The sequence below is a fragment of the Galleria mellonella genome, unplaced genomic scaffold (genome assembly GCF_026898425.1).
Source record: "Galleria mellonella isolate WM207_F2 unplaced genomic scaffold, CSIRO_AGI_GalMel_v1 utg28, whole genome shotgun sequence".
NCBI lineage: Eukaryota > Metazoa > Arthropoda > Insecta > Lepidoptera > Pyralidae > Galleria > Galleria mellonella.
Window position 1 is genome coordinate 94,023 of NW_026442064.1, and position 20,490 is coordinate 114,512.

The following is a 20,490-nucleotide window of genomic DNA, read 5'->3' on the forward strand; positions in this document are numbered from 1 at the left end:
ACAAGAGCTCCATACCAAGTCTGAGAATTCCCATCAATGGGCATCACAGGGTTAGGAATAAATTATTTAATTTTCTAAAGCACTACATCGGCGATGGCGTCGGGCTCATCGTATTGGGCAAACCTGCCTCCACGGGTAAAATGCAAAACAATTCGCTACCCAATCTGCCGATTTGCAATATCGGATACGATATCTACCTACCGAACGTAGTGATATTAGACATAGAATTACATCTATAATTTAGCATGATAATTTTAAGGGCGTTGGGTTCGACCTGACCGGGTATATCGCTAACAGTGGGACTGGTAGTCCTCAATTCTAACAATTCCCTCCCCTCCGAAAAGACAGGTTAGATAGCTCATTGGGATGAATACAACTAGAATTCAGCACGATGATTTTCAGGGTGGACTACGTGAAGATCGACCTGACGGGGTATATTGCTAGTAGTCTTAAAATTGCTATGATAAGTAGTTATGAAGGAACAGATGAACACACGTACATATATACCGCTCAAAATCATAATTCTCTTTTTGCTTCGTCGTAGTCGTGTAATAACGCTAGTGTGAATAATGGCTTATAGCATTCAGTTCTTTCCAGTGTTATTAATCTGTTGTAATTTATTAGTTTTGGCTAATCTGTGGTCACAGGCTAGTGCTGCCCTCATTGGATGGATTTGTAAACTAAAATATTAATGTCAATCGTCAATCAAACTTTATCATTCGGGTCGTGTCAGTTTTCTCCTCAGTCTCAGTCAGACACATAATGGCGGAGATTTTGTTGTTTTTTGTAATCGAACAATTCCGGTAATGTTTTTTTCAGTAAGTGTTAAGTTGAAAGTATGTGCATAGTGTAAAATAAACCTTTTTAATTTTTTGACATTGACTTGAAAACGTTGTTGAATCGTTAAGTATGGAGTGCGTGAACGTGTCGCTGGACTTATTGAATTAGTGTGTATCGTTGGCGTGTCGTGTGCCGTGGAGGCGGTGGAGGGTCTCGCTGGGACGCTGTAGAGGGCTGCGGCGAAAGGGCGCCTCGCGATGGGGGCGCAGCAGGCGAAGGAGCGCGGCACGGCGAGCGGCGCGTCCATGCGCTCGGCGCGAACCAAGCCTCGAGTGCCGAGGGTCCCCGGCATGCTGGGCTCCAATATATTCACCGAACACAGTGGTAAGTTGCAACTTTGTATTGTTCCATTTCTTCCTTTAACTGCATACTCTTGAAATATGCATACTCTCTAGCGAAAAACTGCTTGTTGAAGCTGGACATAATGGCCATAAGGTTCTAGTTGACCTATAATATTCTCTCTAGTTTTGTATAATATACATACATGCACAGTGTTTCATTCAACATCCGTTTCTTATTATTAAATAAAGTAAGCTAATGACTATGCAGTACAAGGTTGAAACTAACAATGCTACTACAAATTAGGCAGACAGATTGTTAGTTCTCCATACCTAGGCATATTATTAAGGCTGACAATTAATTTTTTCAACTCAGTTAAAGTTTCCATGTACACAATTGAAGAATAAAATATAGAGAATAAATATTCTATAGAAGTTCATAAATCATCAAAATAATAGATACAAATATATTTCATGCATTAGTAGTATTTATTTTGCAGAAAGTAACAAATGAAAAAGGTGTAAACCTAAACTATCTGGTAGGCCACTTGGGTTTTGTCAGCAATTGTAACAGAGTTATGATTGTTGTGTAAACTAGCAGTACCAGTAAATAAACTGGAATTTGTCACTAATATTTTAATGTTAATGTGTGTATGTTACTTATTGGTTCCTTAATGACTCCATCAATCTAATTGCGACTGTATTGTACTGATTACATATATGTCATAGTAGCCATATTATATATTACCTTATTTCAATATTGAAATCACCTTTTCAAGATGACAACTGCTAATATTTGGCTGTGCGATTGATTCAAAATTTATATTGTGAGGAGTCAGTGAGTGGGACTGACTCGAGACATCAAGCTGAGTTTCAAGCTCTGTTGTACAAATCAACTTTGTTTCACTCTATTGTTATTATTGTGCAGATCTTAATAATATTTTAATATTATAATGCCAGGGGAAAGGGATTGTTAGTAATGGAGACTGAGAATCCCACTGTTAGCAATATACCCAACCAGGTCGACCTCCTCGCAGTTCTCCCTGGAAACTATCATGCTTAATTCCTGATGAATTCATCATGATGGGTTAATTGGCCTGTTTTTATTCTCACCTATCACCCTTCACTGGTGCTCCGCCAGCGTATCCCGTTAGTGCAGGCAGGGTTACCATATCATTTTCACTCATGAAAAAAAATATTATAATGCTATGTACAGATGCAAAGAAATTACTATTGTGTATACACATATGATTTCTTGGCTCCTATTGTATGTGTTCTGCTGCCAGTGTTCTTATCTTATCACAATACTATTTACTTGCATGTACTTGTAATCTGATTGATTATTTGCAGCTATCATTGTCATCATTATAAAGATTGCGTCCCACAAAAAAAAAATCAATTATGCCAAAACTAGTTATTTTAATCTAAAAACTAAACTAGCTAACTGATTTGGTAAAATTTCTATAGCACCAAACTGTTACTATATCATTTCAAATAAAAAAAGAATTTTCCAAATTGGTTTAAAACTGACTGATTTATGAGGTAACAAAGGTAAAAAAAATGCAACTGAATTGAGAAAATACCTATCCAGGGTAATTGGACGTATTTAAGTGTGTCATGCGTGTTGTTATGGCAAAACATGTCAGCTCTAAAATATCTCATGGGTATGTTGTATGAGTGTAGTGTGATCTGTTCATCATTTCAGCAATTATTTGTTTACTGTTGTGTTATTTTTGTTGTTGTTTTACTTATTAATCCATAGAGGAGGCACACTATGTAGCATTGAATAACAAATGGTTAAAATGATGAAAATATTTTGTTGTGTTCTCACTTTATTCAAATATATGTATATAATAAATATGTGAATTGAATATTGGTGTCATACAGTTTTAAATACACTGCGAATGTCTATCTGCTTGCTGCACAGAAAACATCTATAAATTTATAATAATATTGATAAATGTTTACATAATTTCAGCAACAAATACAAGTACTAGTTTGAAAGTAGGCTACAATCTTTGTTATAGCATTATTAGATTACTTTATATTATTCTATAGGGATAATGTTTTTTTATGTAACTTAGAATGGCAAACTAATTGATGGCCCACTTGATGGGAAGTGGTAACTGTCTCCAATAGATATTAGCAGTATGAATATAACAGAGTATACTATTTCACCCACAATATCCACAATGCATTGCTATTCTTGAGGACTAAGGTGTTATTCCTCTATACCGTGTAAATTCACTGCCATATTCCACCCTTCAAATTGAAACACAGTCATGCAAACACAACTGCTTCATGGTAGAAAAGCAGTGTTATTGTATAGATAAATGTCATTTATGTACAATAACATAGTTAATGGTTACCATGTTATAGAATTTCCTTCCCTCTACCCTTACCATGGGTATCATAAGAGGCAATTAAGGGAACTAAATGGTTGAGGAATGGGCAGTAGCGTCCCTTTTAAAGCCTCCACCAAAGCCTCACTGCACTTGCCAGCCTGCCAGCCTAGCGCTGTTACTACTTGCAAAATTCTCTTCATGAGGGAGGTCTATGTTCAGCAGTGGGCAGTTCATGGCTGGTATAATGTTATAGGATTGTATAGATGTACAGTTGATGCCATTTGTTTTGACTACTATTAAGTAATAAATTATGAGTCAGTTGTTTATGTATCATGTGTCATTGAGAATTATAAGAAACAGCTATCGAAATAAATGCACCCGTAACAATGAATAGAGGGAGCCTGCAAAGATTTTTGTTATTCAACCACACACAAATGTCTGAACAGATTTGGAGGTAACTCAGTATATAGGCTACACCTTAGTTTAAGATGTAGTGTTCTTTGTGTCCTAATTTACACAGGCAGTCACAGAACACAGACCATTTTTTTTTTTATATTTTATTAATATATTAGATGAAACATTAAATTGTTGTTGTTGGAGAATCTGTGTTATTTATTTATCATTATTGTGCAAATAAGCGATTGATTGTACATAGTACTTAATATAATGTTTTACAACCTGCACTTAGCGAATTATTTTATTCTCAGGTGCATCATTTTTAATTGTGTTTATCATTATTTTTAAGGATTGTTGCATTTTGAACAAGGTGATTTTAATTTAATTTTTCACATCTATGTACCATAATCAAAACAACCTATTATTGTATGTTCACCAAGCCATACAATTTTTAAATTGGGTCCTATTTCTAAAAACATAGTAACACAAATGAATTGAACTTTTTTACTGAATCATTATTTTTTTTTATATTTGAAATTTGACAAAACCAAGACCTAGTTATTTAAATCTATGTTGACAGTCTTAGTCCATTAAAACATATTGCTGTATTTTTTAATCACGAGCTTATGCTGAGCTATCAGAGCTGTACATGCAAACGGAAGCAAAAAGCGTTAATTTTTTTGTACCTACATTAGTAAAAGTTTTAAGGTCTCCATAGATAAGTGACAATTTATTCCATTATAACGGAGCATGAGTCTGCATTCTACTGTGTCGGAGCGACTACGCGGGTGACAATAAGGAAAATATTGTCAAAATGTTTTACAAGTGTTCCGCTATTTATAGTTTGTTGTTAGTTGTGTTGACATTATCATAAGAACACTAAGTGATATTGGTAACAAATGGAAACGTTCAATCAATTAATTGATTTTTAATTTGTACTGGTATTGGTCATCATTAGACTTTCTATTGACCTCTATATAATTACTCCCTTATAAAAACTAAACTCTAAAAATATATATGTTGACTATTACACTGCTCTGTCGTTGTCTTTCAAATTGGAAATTTATAAAATAATATAAATGTAACGGTTGACTAGAAGTTACTGAATGTACGTCTGTCAATTTAGTGCACATTTCGTCAGCCAGTGATATTGTACCTGTACAGTACCTACTAGTAATTTTAGATATATTTTTACAAACACATCATTGCTGTTCACTTTGATCGGCATCTAAATTTTAAAATCTTATTTAAAAAATTTTAATCTTCACTGCATAATATCGGACTTATCGATGAATTTATCGTATGCCACCGAGCGTTGGAATTTATATACCTCGGTAAATAACCGCCCGTGGATGAATCAGTGGAGCGCTCCTCCGGCCCGCCAATATGATTCCTTATATTGCCTACTTATACTCTCGGCACAAGTTTAGCATGAATGCCTTACGTATAGCCTTATGATAATGGTAAACTGCAATATTAGAAAGGAGAGCGCTACGGTGTCATATAGTTTAGGGGGCAGATTAATGTCGACTGAACGTGTTAACACTATTAGCGTCTTAACTGTCTTCAGCCCAACTGTCCACTGCTGGGCATATACTTATCTAATGTAGATGCGCCTCTTTTTGTCTTTTTATGCTTTAAGTGCACTCTTCTGTGCTGGCGGGGGGGCTCCGCACCGAACTAGGATTGTCCAATATATTGTATTCCGGAGCCCGTTTACTTGAACGTATTTGATGACTCGAATCCGCACCAGATGTGGTCGTAATCCTATCTAGTAAACTATTAGCGAACACGTCTCTGTTTTCCTTTACATTATTTCATTATTGTATAATCTAATATCTTATATTACTTACTGACTACGTAAATTGTGACAACGAGGTTAGCATTAAGTACTCGATACATTTATCGCATGCAAGCTTCTTTTTCAAATCCTGACGAATAAGCATATTACTGAATTCAACTATTTTTTAATTCTTAATTTGTTACGCACTCGAAATACTAAAGTATTTTTGCTCCGTGTTTTACTCAAGAACAATTAATTGCAATTATGAACACAAATAAAAAATGTTATTTAGAAGGGAATTATCAAAATGTCCACTGCTGACCATGAGCCTTCCTCATAAGGGGAGTTTTGCTTGTAGTTGCCACGCTTAGCAAACGCAGTTAGGCTTTTAAAGATGTTTTAAGAGGAACGCTGGTGCCCATCCCACGAGCTCCTTTAGTCGCCTCTTACGACACTCACGGAAAAGGAAGGGGCGGCCCATTCTATGCCGAGGCATACACAAAATATTCTTTATTATTGGTCTTTTGTCACTTATTTATTTTTCTGTTAAAGGATTTTCAACCGACTTTAAAAGAAAGAGGATCTCGTTGTTTTTATGTTTGTTACTTCAAAACTCCGTCAGCTCTAAACAGATTTAGATAATTATTTTTTTATTTGTAAGGATATAAGTATTTACAGATTGGTCCCATAGACATTTTATCTAAGTCGCTTCACAAATTTAGTATTTAAATCGAAATAGGTTTTTTTTTTTGTGGGGTTCTTTACACAATCTTTAATCAGAATGTGTAAAGGCATCGTGCTAAAGTTATAAAAAATATATATCCATGCAGTGGGAGATACGGATAATGGAATGAAATGTGTAAAAAGAACTCGAAAATGCTGAGATGCAGTTGCAGTGCAACTTACGCGTCGGCAGGAAGTTTCATCTTGGGATTTTTAGTAGACGAATTTAAATATATATGAAAATACGCATCAGGATATTAATTTACGTTACTAATATCTGAAACCGCTCAACCGATTTTAATCAATTTTTTATAGACGTGTATTGTTTACTTCGACTTGAGAGATAGGATATTTTTTATTCTGTTTAGAAAAAAAGGATCCCGTGGGTAGTGAACAGAGATAAAAAGTTTGCTGGGTCGGCTAGTGTCTGTGGACGTGAAATGTATTCGCATCTTCAGCACAACATACAAACAATGTAGGTACACGGGCCGATTCAATGCCACACGTAGGTGTTGCGCAGGCCGTAGATAATAACCACGGCTATAAAGTGAGCTCGCTAGCGGTCTGTCTCGCGTGCACAGCTGATACAAAGTTGGCGACTATATCAGCGCCACAAGTTTCGCTGACTGGTATCCGTTCCCAAGGGAATTTGTACAAACACGTTCTTAGAGGGTGCTTGCACTACATCTGTGTAGTATTTTATAATTTGTAAATCTCGTTTTGTTATTTTTCTAATTTTTTTATACACCTTTGAATGGCGAACGAGCTGACAGTCCACCTAATGTAAAGCGGTAACCGTCGCCTATAGCCATGAGCAATATCATAACATAACTGAATATTTTGTTTCACCCATGTTACCCCATGCGTTGCCTTTTCTAAGGAATTAGGTATTATGCCTCTGTACCCTGTAAATGCAATGCCCTTCAAACCGAAACACAGCCATGCAAATACAACTGCTTCACGGTTGGAACACGAATGGGACAGAGGTATCCAAGCAAACGGCTTTTGTACAAAGCCTCCCTATGAGTGGTATGTTCTGTACTTTACGTATGCACTGTATTGTACGGAAGACTAATTGATTTTCTCAAGCTCTGTCTTGTTCAAAATATTATACGTTCTTACTACTTTTGCAAGATGTTTACCTCCAGAGTCGAAGTCTTTTTTTTAATGGATGATAATGGAATGGTAACCCCGTCTGCGCTATCGGTATACGCTGGCGGGGCACCAGCTGAGGGATGATAGGTGAGGATGAAAGCAGATCAGTTAGACCATCGTGACGAATTCAACAAGAATGGTTTTCAGGAAGAACTGCGTGTAAGTCGACTTAATAGCTGCTAGTAATGGATCAGTTAAACCCCATTACTAACAATCTATTTTCCCCCAGTACACACGTATACAGGGATGGAGAGGGATATGGACTTATTCTTATCCCGGTTACGCGGATGAAGTTGCAGGTAAAGGTTATTAAAAATATAGTCGAGAAGCTCCTTTTGGAAGACACTTAAAACCTTTGATGTGATTGTAATAAGCACAAGAATTAAGTAGTCAAGATCATCAAAAGTGAAACCGTGGCCAATTAGGGTAGAGTCGCTCTCGTGTAGCTACAGTACGTACAGTGCGGAGCGATCACACACCGGCGTCGATTGTAAATTGAAATCAGTCTGAGAAAAAATCGTAGGTAATTACTGTGTTCCGTGCGGCGTCCTGCTTGCGCGCTAATCACCAGGCAGGAGTTTTTATAGCGCGGGCCCGGCCACGTGGGTGGCGGCAGGACGAGCCGCTGGCCGGCATGTGGAGCACGGGGCGGACTCCGCAGTCTCGATATGTATCTAGTACAACGTATCACCGTACTATCTAAAGCGAGGAATACTTTATTATATAGCATGCGTCTGTATTCTGATATTTCTTTTTTATTATTATGTTGATACATATGTGTAAGTATTATATTCACCATTGATTCCTACACTAGGCTGAGTCTGCCCTGTAGGACACGGGATTCGTTTTATTATATACGCGCTTCCAGGAATGAACATATTCTGTCTAGTAGTACAAATAAATATAAAATAAAAATAAAAAGTCATCGTTCCGAAATAGACTCGTTAATAGTTTTATTATTGAACTACTTGTTTTGGTAAAATTTCGGACGGTGGTAAGTAGCACGTGTGTGCATATAATTATGACCCACTGTGCGATTTATAAATAGTAATCCTATGCGTATAAGTTTACAATATGCTCCTGTCGTAGGTAGATATCTGTCTCCTACAAAATGATTGTTGTGTAGGTACATCAATGTGACGACACGCGTACGCAGCGGTCGCTCGCTCTCCCGCCGCGATACGCGCGCGGCATCCTTACACTCGGCACCGCCGCGGCCGCGGCCGCAATGTGAATCAGCGTCGCGCCCGGTGGCTGGTGGCTCGCTCGCGCCGTATGCGGCCGTCCGCCACTCCATAATTGTACACTATCCTTGTTTGTGCCAGTGTGTTCGCTGGACAGCGCACCGCACCGCACCGCACCGATTGTGAACAGCGATGAGGCTCGTTAGCGTATTAACATACAATATACTCAATGGAAACGATTCGCTCACCGTTCGGGAAGGCCGCGACGCGTCGTGCTTGCATTACGCGTGTCGTGCGTCACCGCTGGACTAGTTAGTAACTAAATTAATCGAAGTAACCAGTAGTTGATCATGAAACAAATATTTAAAGTATAATGAATTCCATATGATAATATTGAGTGGTGCCAATCGTAAAGGCTAAGATGCTATGCTTCCGATGCCTCCGTAATGCGTAATTTTACTGCCTGTTATAACCTTAATCACAATATAGTAGTCAATTAGATGGCGCGGCAGCAAAGGGTGAGACAGGCGGTAACGTCCATCTACCCATGACTTAGTACAATGTCTCTTTATATTGAATATGAAGTTTGTCTTGATAGAATGCTCATGAATGTGTTGTATGTGCGTGTGCAGAGGCATTGCTGCAGAGCCGCCCGTTGCCGCACATCCCCGACCTGCCGGACGGCGAGGGCGCCGCCGCCTCCGCCGCAGCCGCTGCCGCCGCAGCCGCCGCTGCCGCCTCCGCCGCGCCCAGTACGCCGCAGCCGCTCGACACCGCCAACAGGTCACTACTGCAATTATAATAAACCCACAAACGACTATATTGAGCAGACGCAACATAATAGTCTACAGTGGCGGGTGCGTACATTGTGTTCCATCGATCATCACCGATACACCCAGGAGTTGAGTACTCGTCGGACACCTGAGCGCTTCAACTCATAGTTAGATATTTCAGATTTCACTCGTTGCTGTATGCTGATCATTTAGATCAGTTAGAGATCAACAATTAGTTGATGTCTAACTGGTGAAGGTTTACCTCGACTATCTCCTTACATTTGACTCTCATCAGTACGACTCAAGGAAATCTCGAAATGTATCTAAGCTGCCTGGCTAGTGTAGTTAGATAGTAAGCGAGACCTTATTGGACAACATTGGTCATGTTCTCAGTCATGTTGCAGATGGACGTCGAAGGAGAATCTGCTGGCTCACCATGAGGACGAGGACCCGCAGCTGTTTGTGGCGCTGTACGACTTCCAAGCGGGCGGCGAGAACCAGCTCAGTCTCAAAAAAGGTAACAGCATACACAGCATACTGATTTATATAAGAATACTCATAATTATCTGGGCGAAAGCCATGTGACGGATATGTTAAATTTTTATTACTCAATTAAAAAAAAAAATAAGATATTTGTCAGATGGATCTGTGTGTGTGAGTATATCTGAGCCCGTGTAATGAAGTTCCACTTTTTATTTGTCCTGTGTCCTGTGTATATATGAGTGATTAGGATGTGATCAGTTGTCACGTGTGCGAGTGTTGAGAGGCGGTTGACGGAGTGGCGCGTGGTGTTTGCAGGTGAGCAGGTGCGCATAATGAGCTACAACAAGAGCGGCGAGTGGTGCGAGGCGCACACGCTCGGCGGCGGCGTGGGCTGGGTGCCCAGCAACTACGTCACGCCCGTCAACTCGCTCGAGAAGCACTCGTGGTACCACGGGCCCATCTCGCGGAACGCCGCCGAGTACCTGCTCTCCTCGGGCATCAACGGCAGCTTCTTGGTCAGTACCGCTACCGCACTGCCATTACAATTGCATTGCACTATATTGTGTGGTCCCGGCATAGAGTGGGCCGTCGCTTCCTGTCTCGTGGGTGGTGTGGTGTGTCTGTGTGTGTGTAGAGGCGACTAAGGGAACTTGATGGTCGACGGATGGGTAGCAGTATCCCTCTTTAAACATCACCAAAGATTTACTGCCATGTCCGACCCGGCCGCCAACCATGACGACTACTGGCAGTACTCCCAATAGACGAAGGTCTATGTTGAGCAATAGTCAGTTAATGGCTGATATGGTATTGTATGGTGTGGTATGGTCTATGCCATACCATTGTTGTACTACTCCAACTACGTGGATATGTAATGTTTGACAAACCAGGGATGTAGCTAGTCATCACAACCTTGATTACATTTTAATTAAAAATCAGTTTTGTTTTTAGCAAACCAATCATCGAGCTTTGGCCCATTTGTATCATTAAGACACAATGATGAAAATGTGCTAATGGCAGGTGACTCGTGTGAATTCCCTGGACGAATACTATTAGGAATACGAGTGTTATGTTGTGTTGTCGGCTTGTAGGTGCGCGAGTCCGAGTCTAGTCCCGGCCAGAGGAGCATATCGCTGCGGTTCGAGGGGCGCGTGTACCACTACCGCATCAACGAGGACTCCGACGGGAAGGTACATACGTGCCGCGCTTTTATATACAACGAGAGTAACGGCTTGGCAGAATTAAGGAAAGTTGTGGAACATTTCATGAATATTAACAACTTGCACAAAGGGGCGCGTGTCCAAATATACTTTTAATTGGGGATTTTTATATCAAATTAGTATTTTAGCAAAATACGTAAGTGCTTACACATACACAGCTATTGTCAGGGTTACAAATAATTTTTTTTAGAATATCGTTCATTACCATATATTATAACTTGTGTTTATGGAAAAGTTTAGATAGAGACAAGTATATTGTAACAATATAACATTTGTGCGAGTCTGTATAGGCAGAAACCAGTGTCACAGGTGTATATAGACTGTTTGAGACCGAGGTGTCTATGGTTGGGAGCTCACATTAGACCGATACGAAAACATGGCGTGACAATTTATATTTCGGATTTAATTCGCCAGTTAAAAAGACCAAATTAATGAGTGACGGCTACAGACTCGCCTCCTGCCAAGTCTAATTTTAATATGCATGGTAAATGGAGGGCATCCCAAGAGGTTTATACACCATAAGGAACTACCCTTTCGGAATATTGATCGACTATAAAGTAGACGGATACCCCTGATTACGTCATTAGTGATAACTGTCACATATTGTCCAAACGAGCAAATGGATTATCAGTATCTTAGATTATGAAGTATACAGATTGGCATTGTACAAGAGAAACAATATAAATCTGTGTGTTAGAGAGTGATAGACAGGTGGACATTGATTTGCTGAATATATGTGCAAAATAGGACTGTAATAAAACTATGGCAGTGACAACAAAAGCGTTATATTTTGTTTTCGTTCCGTTGGGACTGTCCAGAAATAAATTGTACTCGTTGTGTACTGTGTAAGGGTAATTGCGCTCTGCATGCTGTGACACAAAGAAACCATTGTGATCGAATGATTTGGTTACTTGTGTCCCGAACATAGAATGACGGTTCATTGAATTATTGAACACGAGCGACACTATTTATCTTATATACAGCGTCAACTTGAAATTGGTAGGTGTGAATTTACAGGGTACAGAGGAATAACACCTGAGTCCTCAGGAATGGCAACGCATGGGGGGTATTATGGGCGAAACAGTATACTCTGTTACGTCCATGGTACTGCTCATGTCTATAGACGACTATATTACCACTTTCCATCAGGTGGGCTGTCAGCTTGTTTGCCATTCTAAGTTGTATAAAAAAAAAATCCTTTTGAAGACGGCCTGGAATGTTCTAGTGTGTGATGTGAAAGTGAATAATTTTCCTAGAAGAACGTTCGGCTCGAAAAACAACAAGAATTGTCGAGTTTCTCATTCTATGATAGTAGTACTTACTGTGTGTCATGTTAGTTACAATTTGTTTTCCGTTACGTTGTTTTTCATTAGGTATAATATTAAGTTTCACCGTGTACACTGGCTAGCTGCTCTGACTGACTGTGTGTGTGTGTGGGCAGGTGTACGTGACGTCGGAGTCGAAGTTCGGCACGCTGGCGGAGCTGGTGCACCACCACTCGGTGCTGGGCGACGGGCTCATCACGCAGCTGCTGTACCCGGCGCCCAAGCGGAACAAGCCCACCGTGTTCCCGCTGGCGCCGCCCGACGAGTGGGAGATCGACCGCACCGACATCGTCATGAAGCACAAGCTCGGCGGCGGCCAGTACGGCGACGTGTACGAGGCCACCTGGAAGAGGTGCAACATCACGGTCAGTCACCGCCGCCACCACCCTAAGAGGCGGCCCTTACTTATTGTGTACTAGCAATTTTTACATTAACATCTTTAGGTGTAATTAGACAAGAATATTTGTAATTTTCCCGTCACTTTCTCCACAACTTTGCTCACGTGCGGTTTTCGAAGATAATAAAATACTTTCTTAGTAAAAGACAATTTAAAATATCACCTCCCTATCTAAAAATTAACAAGTTTTCTTATAAACCAAACATTCCCTATCTCACTTCCTTAGGGGTAGAATTTCCAAAAACTGATGTGATATGTTGAATAAACCGAGTTAAGTAATGATATTTAAAAGTATATGAACGATGTGAAAATATTGTACATTTAATATCCTTAAACAAAGCCAGCAGCAATTTGACACAAACAGAAAAATATAATAATTACATGTGGCCAGTATTGACAAATTATATCTATCAGTACTTCAACATACCACTCACTGCTTGTAATGCTTGTGAGTTTTGATAATCCCTTGTTAAATAATCTAATATATAAAATTCTCGCGTTGCGATGTTTGTTCAAGGACAAGGAATGCCCGGATTGTCATTAAAAAATATGCCAGTCAAGATGTGTTGCTCTTTAGGAAAGTGCAACTAACGGAAATTGAAACACCGCCTGAACCATTGCACGGCTTGCTTATTGGTACGGATCCAGATTATATCCTGTTCTGAAAGTCAATTCACACCTTCAATTCATGTTTCTGAGTGACATCTTTCAGAGCAACAGAAATAGTTGAAAATATTGTTGCAAACTGGCGGAAATTTAATGCCACGTGCGAAATCCAAGATAAAGTTTATCACAAAATCGGCTCATTGCTACCAAAGCCAAGCGAATCTCATAAATTTCTACTTTACTTGTATGTAATTCTTGTGAGTTTTTGATACCTTGTTGATCCCTTGTTGAGTAATTTGTCCATGAATATCAGTGCTTAATAGAATGTCAAACCTGTGAGGAATGCGACATTTAGAATCAGCTAATACAGTTCTAGCTTCTTGTAACCAATCCAAATCTATTACTCTCTTTACTGGCGACAAATCGGCAACCTTTTTTTTTATTACATGAGCAGTTACATTGATCACAATATTCAAGTCAATTCTTGAGCGACTTTTTAGTTCATTTGCCGAATTAGAAGTAATATAAGTTTCGTTTTCTATTCCTAATCATCATCATCATCATCATATCAGCCTTTAACTGTCCACTGCTGAACATAAGCCTCCTTCTCGGGGGCTTTTGCTCGTAGTTGCTACGTTTGGCAGGTGGTTTGGCAATCGCAGTTAGGCTTTGTAGATGTTTTCAGAGGGACGCTGATGCTCATCCCTCGCGCTCCCTTAGTCGCCTCTTACGACATCAACGGGAAAGGAAGGGGCGGCCTATTCTATGCCGGGACACCACACGGCAACTTAATACCTTGGATGGACTTCTTTTTAAGTCCCAATGTACAAATAATATCCTCAGTTATAAATGAAGCTCGAGCACCTTAATTAATTGAGACTGTCGGATTAACCTGACCATATTTTGATTAAGTATGCACAAATGCCGTAGCTAGTAAAACTTGAGAATTCACTTTATCTAAAGAAAAATGAGTTTAAACTGATGTTGGCAAAAGTCAGCAGAAGCCTTACGTTACATGTAGATGAACGTGTCTGCATTATTGGCCCATCAGTCAGATCACAGTTACACTTAGTTATATTATTTGGATGAAGTAACCAATGATGGTACCTTTTACACGCGACATGTTGTTCTGTATATACGGAACTTAGCAGAATGATTATTTGTCAAACATACGAAACAAATATTATTTTCTAGGGCATATTTGTGCCTACTTTCAGCATCCTTTTTAGTAATAGTTTTGCAATGAATTAGTTTATGCGCATTTGAATAAAATTAATACTGAACTCCAGTGACGTGCAATGTTCGTGGTCTTAAATTCATATTATCGTCATTTACAAATGATCCCGGCCAATTTTTTTTATAAATAATAAAGGCACGCTTCTTAAAGCATATTGTTAATAGACGAAGTGCTCCAAAATGATACCACTTTTATAGTTCCACTAGTGTTTTTTATATTCATTTACATAACAAAATTATAGTTACAAAACATTACACGAAGAGATACAAGAATGGTATGCAAAAATTCAAATCATTCTTTTTCATTTTTTAAATATACTATATGGCTTCTTTCCAGCCATGACCAGTTAATATTTTTATGTTGTACTTCTAGATTCAATTATAACAAAATTTCATCCCTCGTTTCATCTCTTTAGGGGTGAATTCTTCAAATGTTAATAGAGATGTTCATTTTTGTTTTGAGCTGTGAGCCTAAGTTTAAAATTTCCTGTCTAGTTTTGAAACTGACGAAACTCCATACAAGCTCAAGCCCCATTCTACTGGCTTGGGTGGTGAATTTTCAAAATGCCTTTTGTATTGTTCACTTGAGCTATACACACAATGGACTCGTATCTGCAAAATTTTAAGATTCTAGATTCAGCCTTTTCGACTTTGTATTAATATATGGAGCAGTCAGTGAGTCAATCAGCATGGTTTTATATATATATATATATATATATATATATATATATATATATAAAGATTTTGAATTAACAATGAATTCAAAATCAATATGTACATAATATAAAAGAGGGTGTTTAGGTGCTTGTAAATGTGTGACAACACTACACACTTACACATGAAAGTGTTGTTCTGTAACTTCTGCTAGAGTAATTGTTTATTTATTCTTTATTGCAAAAAAAAATTTTGTATAATTAGCTAGTTTAATGCCGTATGCAATTCTTCACCAGGCAACTACTAGGTAAACACGGACAGAGTTCTGTGCTATTTGTATATTGTATTATTGTACATTGCTCAAGTTAACTGTATGCACTTTAAGTTCTGTTAAAGTAATGAATGTTTTCATTAGTATTTTATTTTGTGTTATTTTATTTTATTTGTATTTATTCTGAATTAGAAGAATCCGAATAAAAGTTCCAGCATTTCTTTTTCATTTATTTTGTATAAAATCCTATTAGTTACTATTATAAACTAGAAGCTCTATGAACATCATGGTGGTGAACGATAGGTGGCGGTGAAAACGCTGAAGGACGACACGATGGCGCTGAAGGACTTCCTGGAGGAGGCGGCGATAATGAAGGAGATGCGGCACCGCAACCTGGTGCAGCTGCTGGGCGTGTGCACGCGCGAGCCGCCCTTCTACATCATCACGGAGTTCATGTCGCGCGGCAACCTGCTGGAGTACCTGCGCGCCGCCGCCGCCGCCGCCGCGCCCGACGCCGTCGTGCTCATGTACATGGCCACGCAGATCGCGTCCGGCATGAGCTACCTCGAGAGCCGCTCCTTCATACACAGGTACGGACACGCGCACGCGCACGCACACGCACACCACACGCACACGCACACGCACACGCACACGCACGCACGCGCACACGCACGCACGCGCACCGGCCAGTTCAAATGTGGGCTGTCATAGTTTGGACAAATTTGTATACGTATTCAATAATGATTCATGTCTATAAAGATATAAATATTAATAATAATAATATATATATGATAATGCGATTAGGACTACTATGTTATTATTTATGTGAACGCTAGTTATGTTAAGAGAGGACGTGGCTGAAAACCAGCGCTGTGCAGCTGTACACACTGCTCTGGGACACTCACAGCGTCAGCTGGGCCAGATCGTTTAGCCTGTGACACTTCTTATATATGTAATATTTTTGTATTTTCTGATTGTAACTATGTGTTTTACTGGCAATAAATATTTTGTATTCTATTTTAACGCAAAAAATCTATTAAATTTGTGTTGGAAATCTACGTCGGTAGCCAGCACTTGCCGAGTGTTATTTTGCAACAATTTTGTAATTCTTTAATTAGAAACATTCCACTCAATTTAACAGTATCACTAAATTATAAGTAAAGTTTACGTCACTAATTTACTACGTAACTCGTTCCACACTGACAATTTACAATTAAATTTAAATGCAGAAGCTGCAATTTTTAAAATTATAATGTGTTCTAACTAAAAAAAATGTATGCGCAGAGATCTGGCGGCGCGCAACTGCCTGGTGGGCGAGAACCACCTGGTGAAGGTGGCGGACTTCGGGTTGGCGCGGCTGATGCGCGATGACACGTACACCGCGCACGCGGGCGCCAAGTTCCCCATTAAGTGGACCGCGCCCGAGGGGCTCGCCTACAACACCTTCAGCACCAAGTCGGACGTGTGGGCCTTCGGCATCCTGCTGTGGGAGATCGCCACCTACGGCATGTCGCCCTACCCGGGCGTCGACCTCGCCGACGTCTACCACATGCTCGAGAAGGTACGCACGCGTAGATACACACACGCGCGCACGCAGGTCATAAACGTGTCACGTGGGGGTGACGATATCACGTGAAAACAACTGAAAGGATTACAAAGAAGTATTGTATAGTGATAAGTCGTAACTTAACACAAGCGGCATTGGATACCTTGTACACCGAGTCACGCGGGAAAAGGCGCAGGTACAGAGGACGGTGACATAACCTTACTGATATTATTATGCGAATCATAGCCACAGTGTGCAATCATATTCAGTGTCGATTGTTTACAAATTAAATATACGTTTTGAAATATAAAGTTTAAATATTTTAATAACAAATCATGAAATGTATTCTCTAATGGTCTGTTTTCTACAAGTCAAGAATATAAATTGAAAGTAAAATGTATCTAATGTTGCCTCAAATATAAGAGCGCATGTTTAACATTACGCTTCCGGTTGCGTTTGTTTAGCAGTGAACTACTCGCAACTGTAAACCGCACTAGCAAGCCGTGTTTATTATCTTGCAGTATTAATAAGGCATTTTGTGTTTATAAACATAAAATGCTGTAATTGATCGTAAGTGCATACCTTGATACTCGTAACGTGAATAGCTCGCTACGCGATACGCTTTGCCCTGTCCATATATGGAATTTTATATCTCATTTGATTTCCATGTCCTTAGTCGGGCAGCTTTTTGTTTTTATGTAAAACAAAAAAAAACTATTACAATCTTTAAAAGAATTAGGAAAATTGACCCATATTATTTTTTAAATTTAAAAATCTTGAGCGTTTAATATTAATTTAATAAGATGAAAATAAATTTAACATGGATCGTACTTTTACGTAAATAATAACATTATAAATATGTATTATGTATAATAATTAATTATAAAAACAAATAGTAACAAGGAGCCGCGGCGGCGGCGGTGGCCTGCAGCCGCGTAGGTACAGCGTCTGCTAGGTGCAGCTGCGTTTTACAGCATTGTGTACCGAACTCGGCGGGTTGCGTAAACCGCCGCGACTCCCAAACAAAGCGATAACAGCTCTCACTACATTACAACTGCGGCAGCCGAACGACAACAATTTTAATTGCGTATTTACACGTCGGGCGAGATATGAGGGGCCGAACTTGGCGACAAAGATTAAAGTCAGGCGCTGACTGTCGATATAAGTCCGGGTGTTAACAGTTGAGGAGTTGGAGAGGGGCGGCGGACTAGCAGCGGGCCGCGTCGGTGCACAGGTGCTTCTTGCAGAGCGTGCATTGCGGCCGGCTGACGTGGATGCGCGAGAAGATCTCGGAGGCGGACAGCTCGTTGCTCAGCTTGCTGCACATGGAGTACGACACCGTCTTCTTGGAGAAGTCCTTGGCGGGCACGCAGGTGCGCGCGCGTACTGGACCGATCTCCTGGCCGCTGTCCACTGTGCACACCATGCACTTACATATTTTGGGATTGTATGGCAGAAGCAGGGTAACAGGGCGTGGACATACAAATTGCGTAACTCACCTAGTTTGGCCGACTCGGAGGTGATGACGATACACAAGAACGCCATGCCGGGGATGTAACAGTCGATGTTGGGAACCTAAAGTTGTAGAGCCGATTAGAAGAGGCAAACATATGTAATCGTATGTTTGGATAACAGGATGCCCTCATTGGGGACCTACTATTTTTAATATGAATATTTTTTAAATATTCGCGGTGCGTGTCTTCGTCTCCTAGCACCGTTCCACTATGTAACTCTATTGTTGCCTTCCCCAAACATCCTAGTGTGAGTCTCTGAAGTGAAAATCTACTTTTCTGTATAAGTGTATTTGTATTTGAATAGTACTTAGAAAGATACATAATAACTATCGTCCCCGTATGGGTCGAGCCTTTACCTGGGGAACCTATAAAATTACATTTAATTATCCGGGGAGCGAGTTATATAGTTTGTTATCAAAGGGTATATAAGGTGCAGTGTGTGTGATAGGGCGGAGGCGGGCGATAATACCGACCGTGATGTTGGCGTAGTACGGGTGGTCGGGGTCCCAGCAGCCCGGGTGGTCGAACGACAGACAGTTGTAGCACTGGATGCCCTTGGTCGTCGCCGACACCAACTTTTTCGGCTTCACTTTTTTGTGCTTGCCTGCTTATAAACAACATTTATATTATAAACGTCTCCAAAACATTTTCAATTCGTTTATTTTACGTGTTATGTGTTTTTAAAATCTATACAGTTTTGGACTTATTCCCATATTAATTTCGTTACGATTGAAGTCGGTTGTTTTAGAGTAAGATGTTAAATAAATTCTGTATTAAAGTATTAACGCAATATCTAATCAGTTGAAATGTTTATTTAATATAAAATATGAAACGATATTACTGTGCATGGTAAAACCGTTAAGTTACACAGATCATATGACAAATGAAAAATATAATAAATTTCCACAAAAAAAAAAAATGGCAAAAAATACACAAGTATAGATACAAAATTCCGTCTTACCGTTTACAGTAGGAAATTTTAAGGAAGAGGAAGTATAAAATTTAGAGTGGCTGTAGTACGTACCGAGCACAGCGACAGACAGTATAAGCACGAGGAGGACGGTCCTCGTCAGCTCGGCCATAGCGTTGCGTGCTGTTCAGGGCGTGGTGGTCGGTCGTGATGCACACAGCGATTGACGGCACGGTGCGCTGTTGCATTGCGTTTATACGCCGCCCGCGCCGCCCGCGCCCGTTACGCGCTGCACAGGCTGATGTTATGTCGCGTTTAATATTTATTAAATATGCTCACAGTTTTAATCCCTAATGTGGTGGTCAGGCATTTGCACTGACTGTTACCGCTGTGTGTTTTATTAGTTTTATTTATTTAACAACGTTTAAATAAAGTTACATTCAACGGGTCGCTTGTACGAACGGGTGTTCCCCAAGGATCAATTCTTGGGCCATAACTATTTTGAGTTATTTAATGATCTCGCTTTTGTAGTGCAGGATAGATGTGGCATAGAATTATTCGTAGATGATATTCCTTAATGTTAACTGATTGACCAAAAGTTATGACGATGTAAATAGTGGTATGCTGCGTCTCTCGCATTGGTATACAACTAATAATTTAATGTTGAACGCTAATAAAGCAAAATGCATTGCATCATCTTTGCCACGTGATCAGCGAGGTGGAAGTACGCTAATAATCTTATATGGGCCGTAATCAGAGCACATTTTTAATGGATAACTGTATACGCTGGCGGGGCACCAGTGAGGAATGATGGGTGAGATGAAAGGGCAGGTCAGTTAGCCCATCGTGATGAA

At 39.9% G+C, this 20,490-nt stretch overlaps 2 protein-coding genes across 4 annotated transcripts in view; one reads left to right on the forward strand and one right to left on the reverse strand.

Moving 5' to 3' along the window:
• Nucleotides 1-711: 711 nt before the first annotated feature.
• Nucleotides 712-20,490, forward strand: part of LOC113517844 (tyrosine-protein kinase Abl) — a 34,402-nt gene continuing 14,623 nt past the window's right edge. Inside the window, exons 1-8 of one of the 2 annotated variants that reach the window (XM_052895404.1) lie at nt 712-1,164; nt 9,337-9,487; nt 9,882-9,994; nt 10,276-10,475; nt 11,049-11,147; nt 12,619-12,867; nt 15,970-16,256; nt 16,951-17,227. In XM_052895404.1, the coding sequence (XP_052751364.1) occupies nt 1,038-1,164; nt 9,337-9,487; nt 9,882-9,994; nt 10,276-10,475; nt 11,049-11,147; nt 12,619-12,867; nt 15,970-16,256; nt 16,951-17,227 (1,503 nt within the window). In that variant the 5' untranslated portion in view covers nt 712-1,037. Of the gene's footprint in view, nt 1,165-8,876; nt 9,016-9,336; nt 9,488-9,881; nt 9,995-10,275; nt 10,476-11,048; nt 11,148-12,618; nt 12,868-15,969; nt 16,257-16,950; nt 17,228-20,490 lie in introns of those variants that run through there. The other variant, XM_052895405.1, reaches the window with a different exon arrangement.
• Nucleotides 17,989-19,896, reverse strand: LOC113517845 (uncharacterized). Of its 2 annotated transcripts, none has more exons than XM_026902581.3 (4): nt 19,751-19,896; nt 19,200-19,330; nt 18,712-18,787; nt 17,989-18,625 (listed from the first exon to the last, which is right to left on the reverse strand). In XM_026902581.3, exons 1-4 carry the CDS (start codon nt 19,806-19,808, stop codon nt 18,420-18,422), a joined length of 471 nt encoding a protein of 156 aa, XP_026758382.1. In that variant the 5' UTR covers nt 19,809-19,896; the 3' UTR covers nt 17,989-18,419. The 2 variants fall into 2 exon arrangements, with proteins under 2 accessions (XP_026758382.1, XP_031767381.2); XM_031911521.2 differs by having other exon boundaries at nt 17,989-18,641.

What these genes read in the sequence shown, in the direction of transcription:
- LOC113517845 (XM_031911521.2), bottom strand. Translation starts at nt 19,808, where the DNA reads ATGGCCGAGCTGACGAGGACCGTCCTCCTCGTGCTTATACTGTCTGTC. An exon ending in ACTGTCTGTCGCTGTGCTCG is followed by an intron (nt 19,331 to 19,750) that starts GTACGTACTACA and finishes GTTTATAAGCAG; the next exon opens with GCAAGCACAAAAAAGTGAAG. An exon ending in CTCCGAGTCGGCCAAACTAG is followed by an intron (nt 18,642 to 18,711) that starts GTGAGTTACGCA and finishes AAAATATGTAAG; the next exon opens with TGCATGGTGTGCACAGTGGA.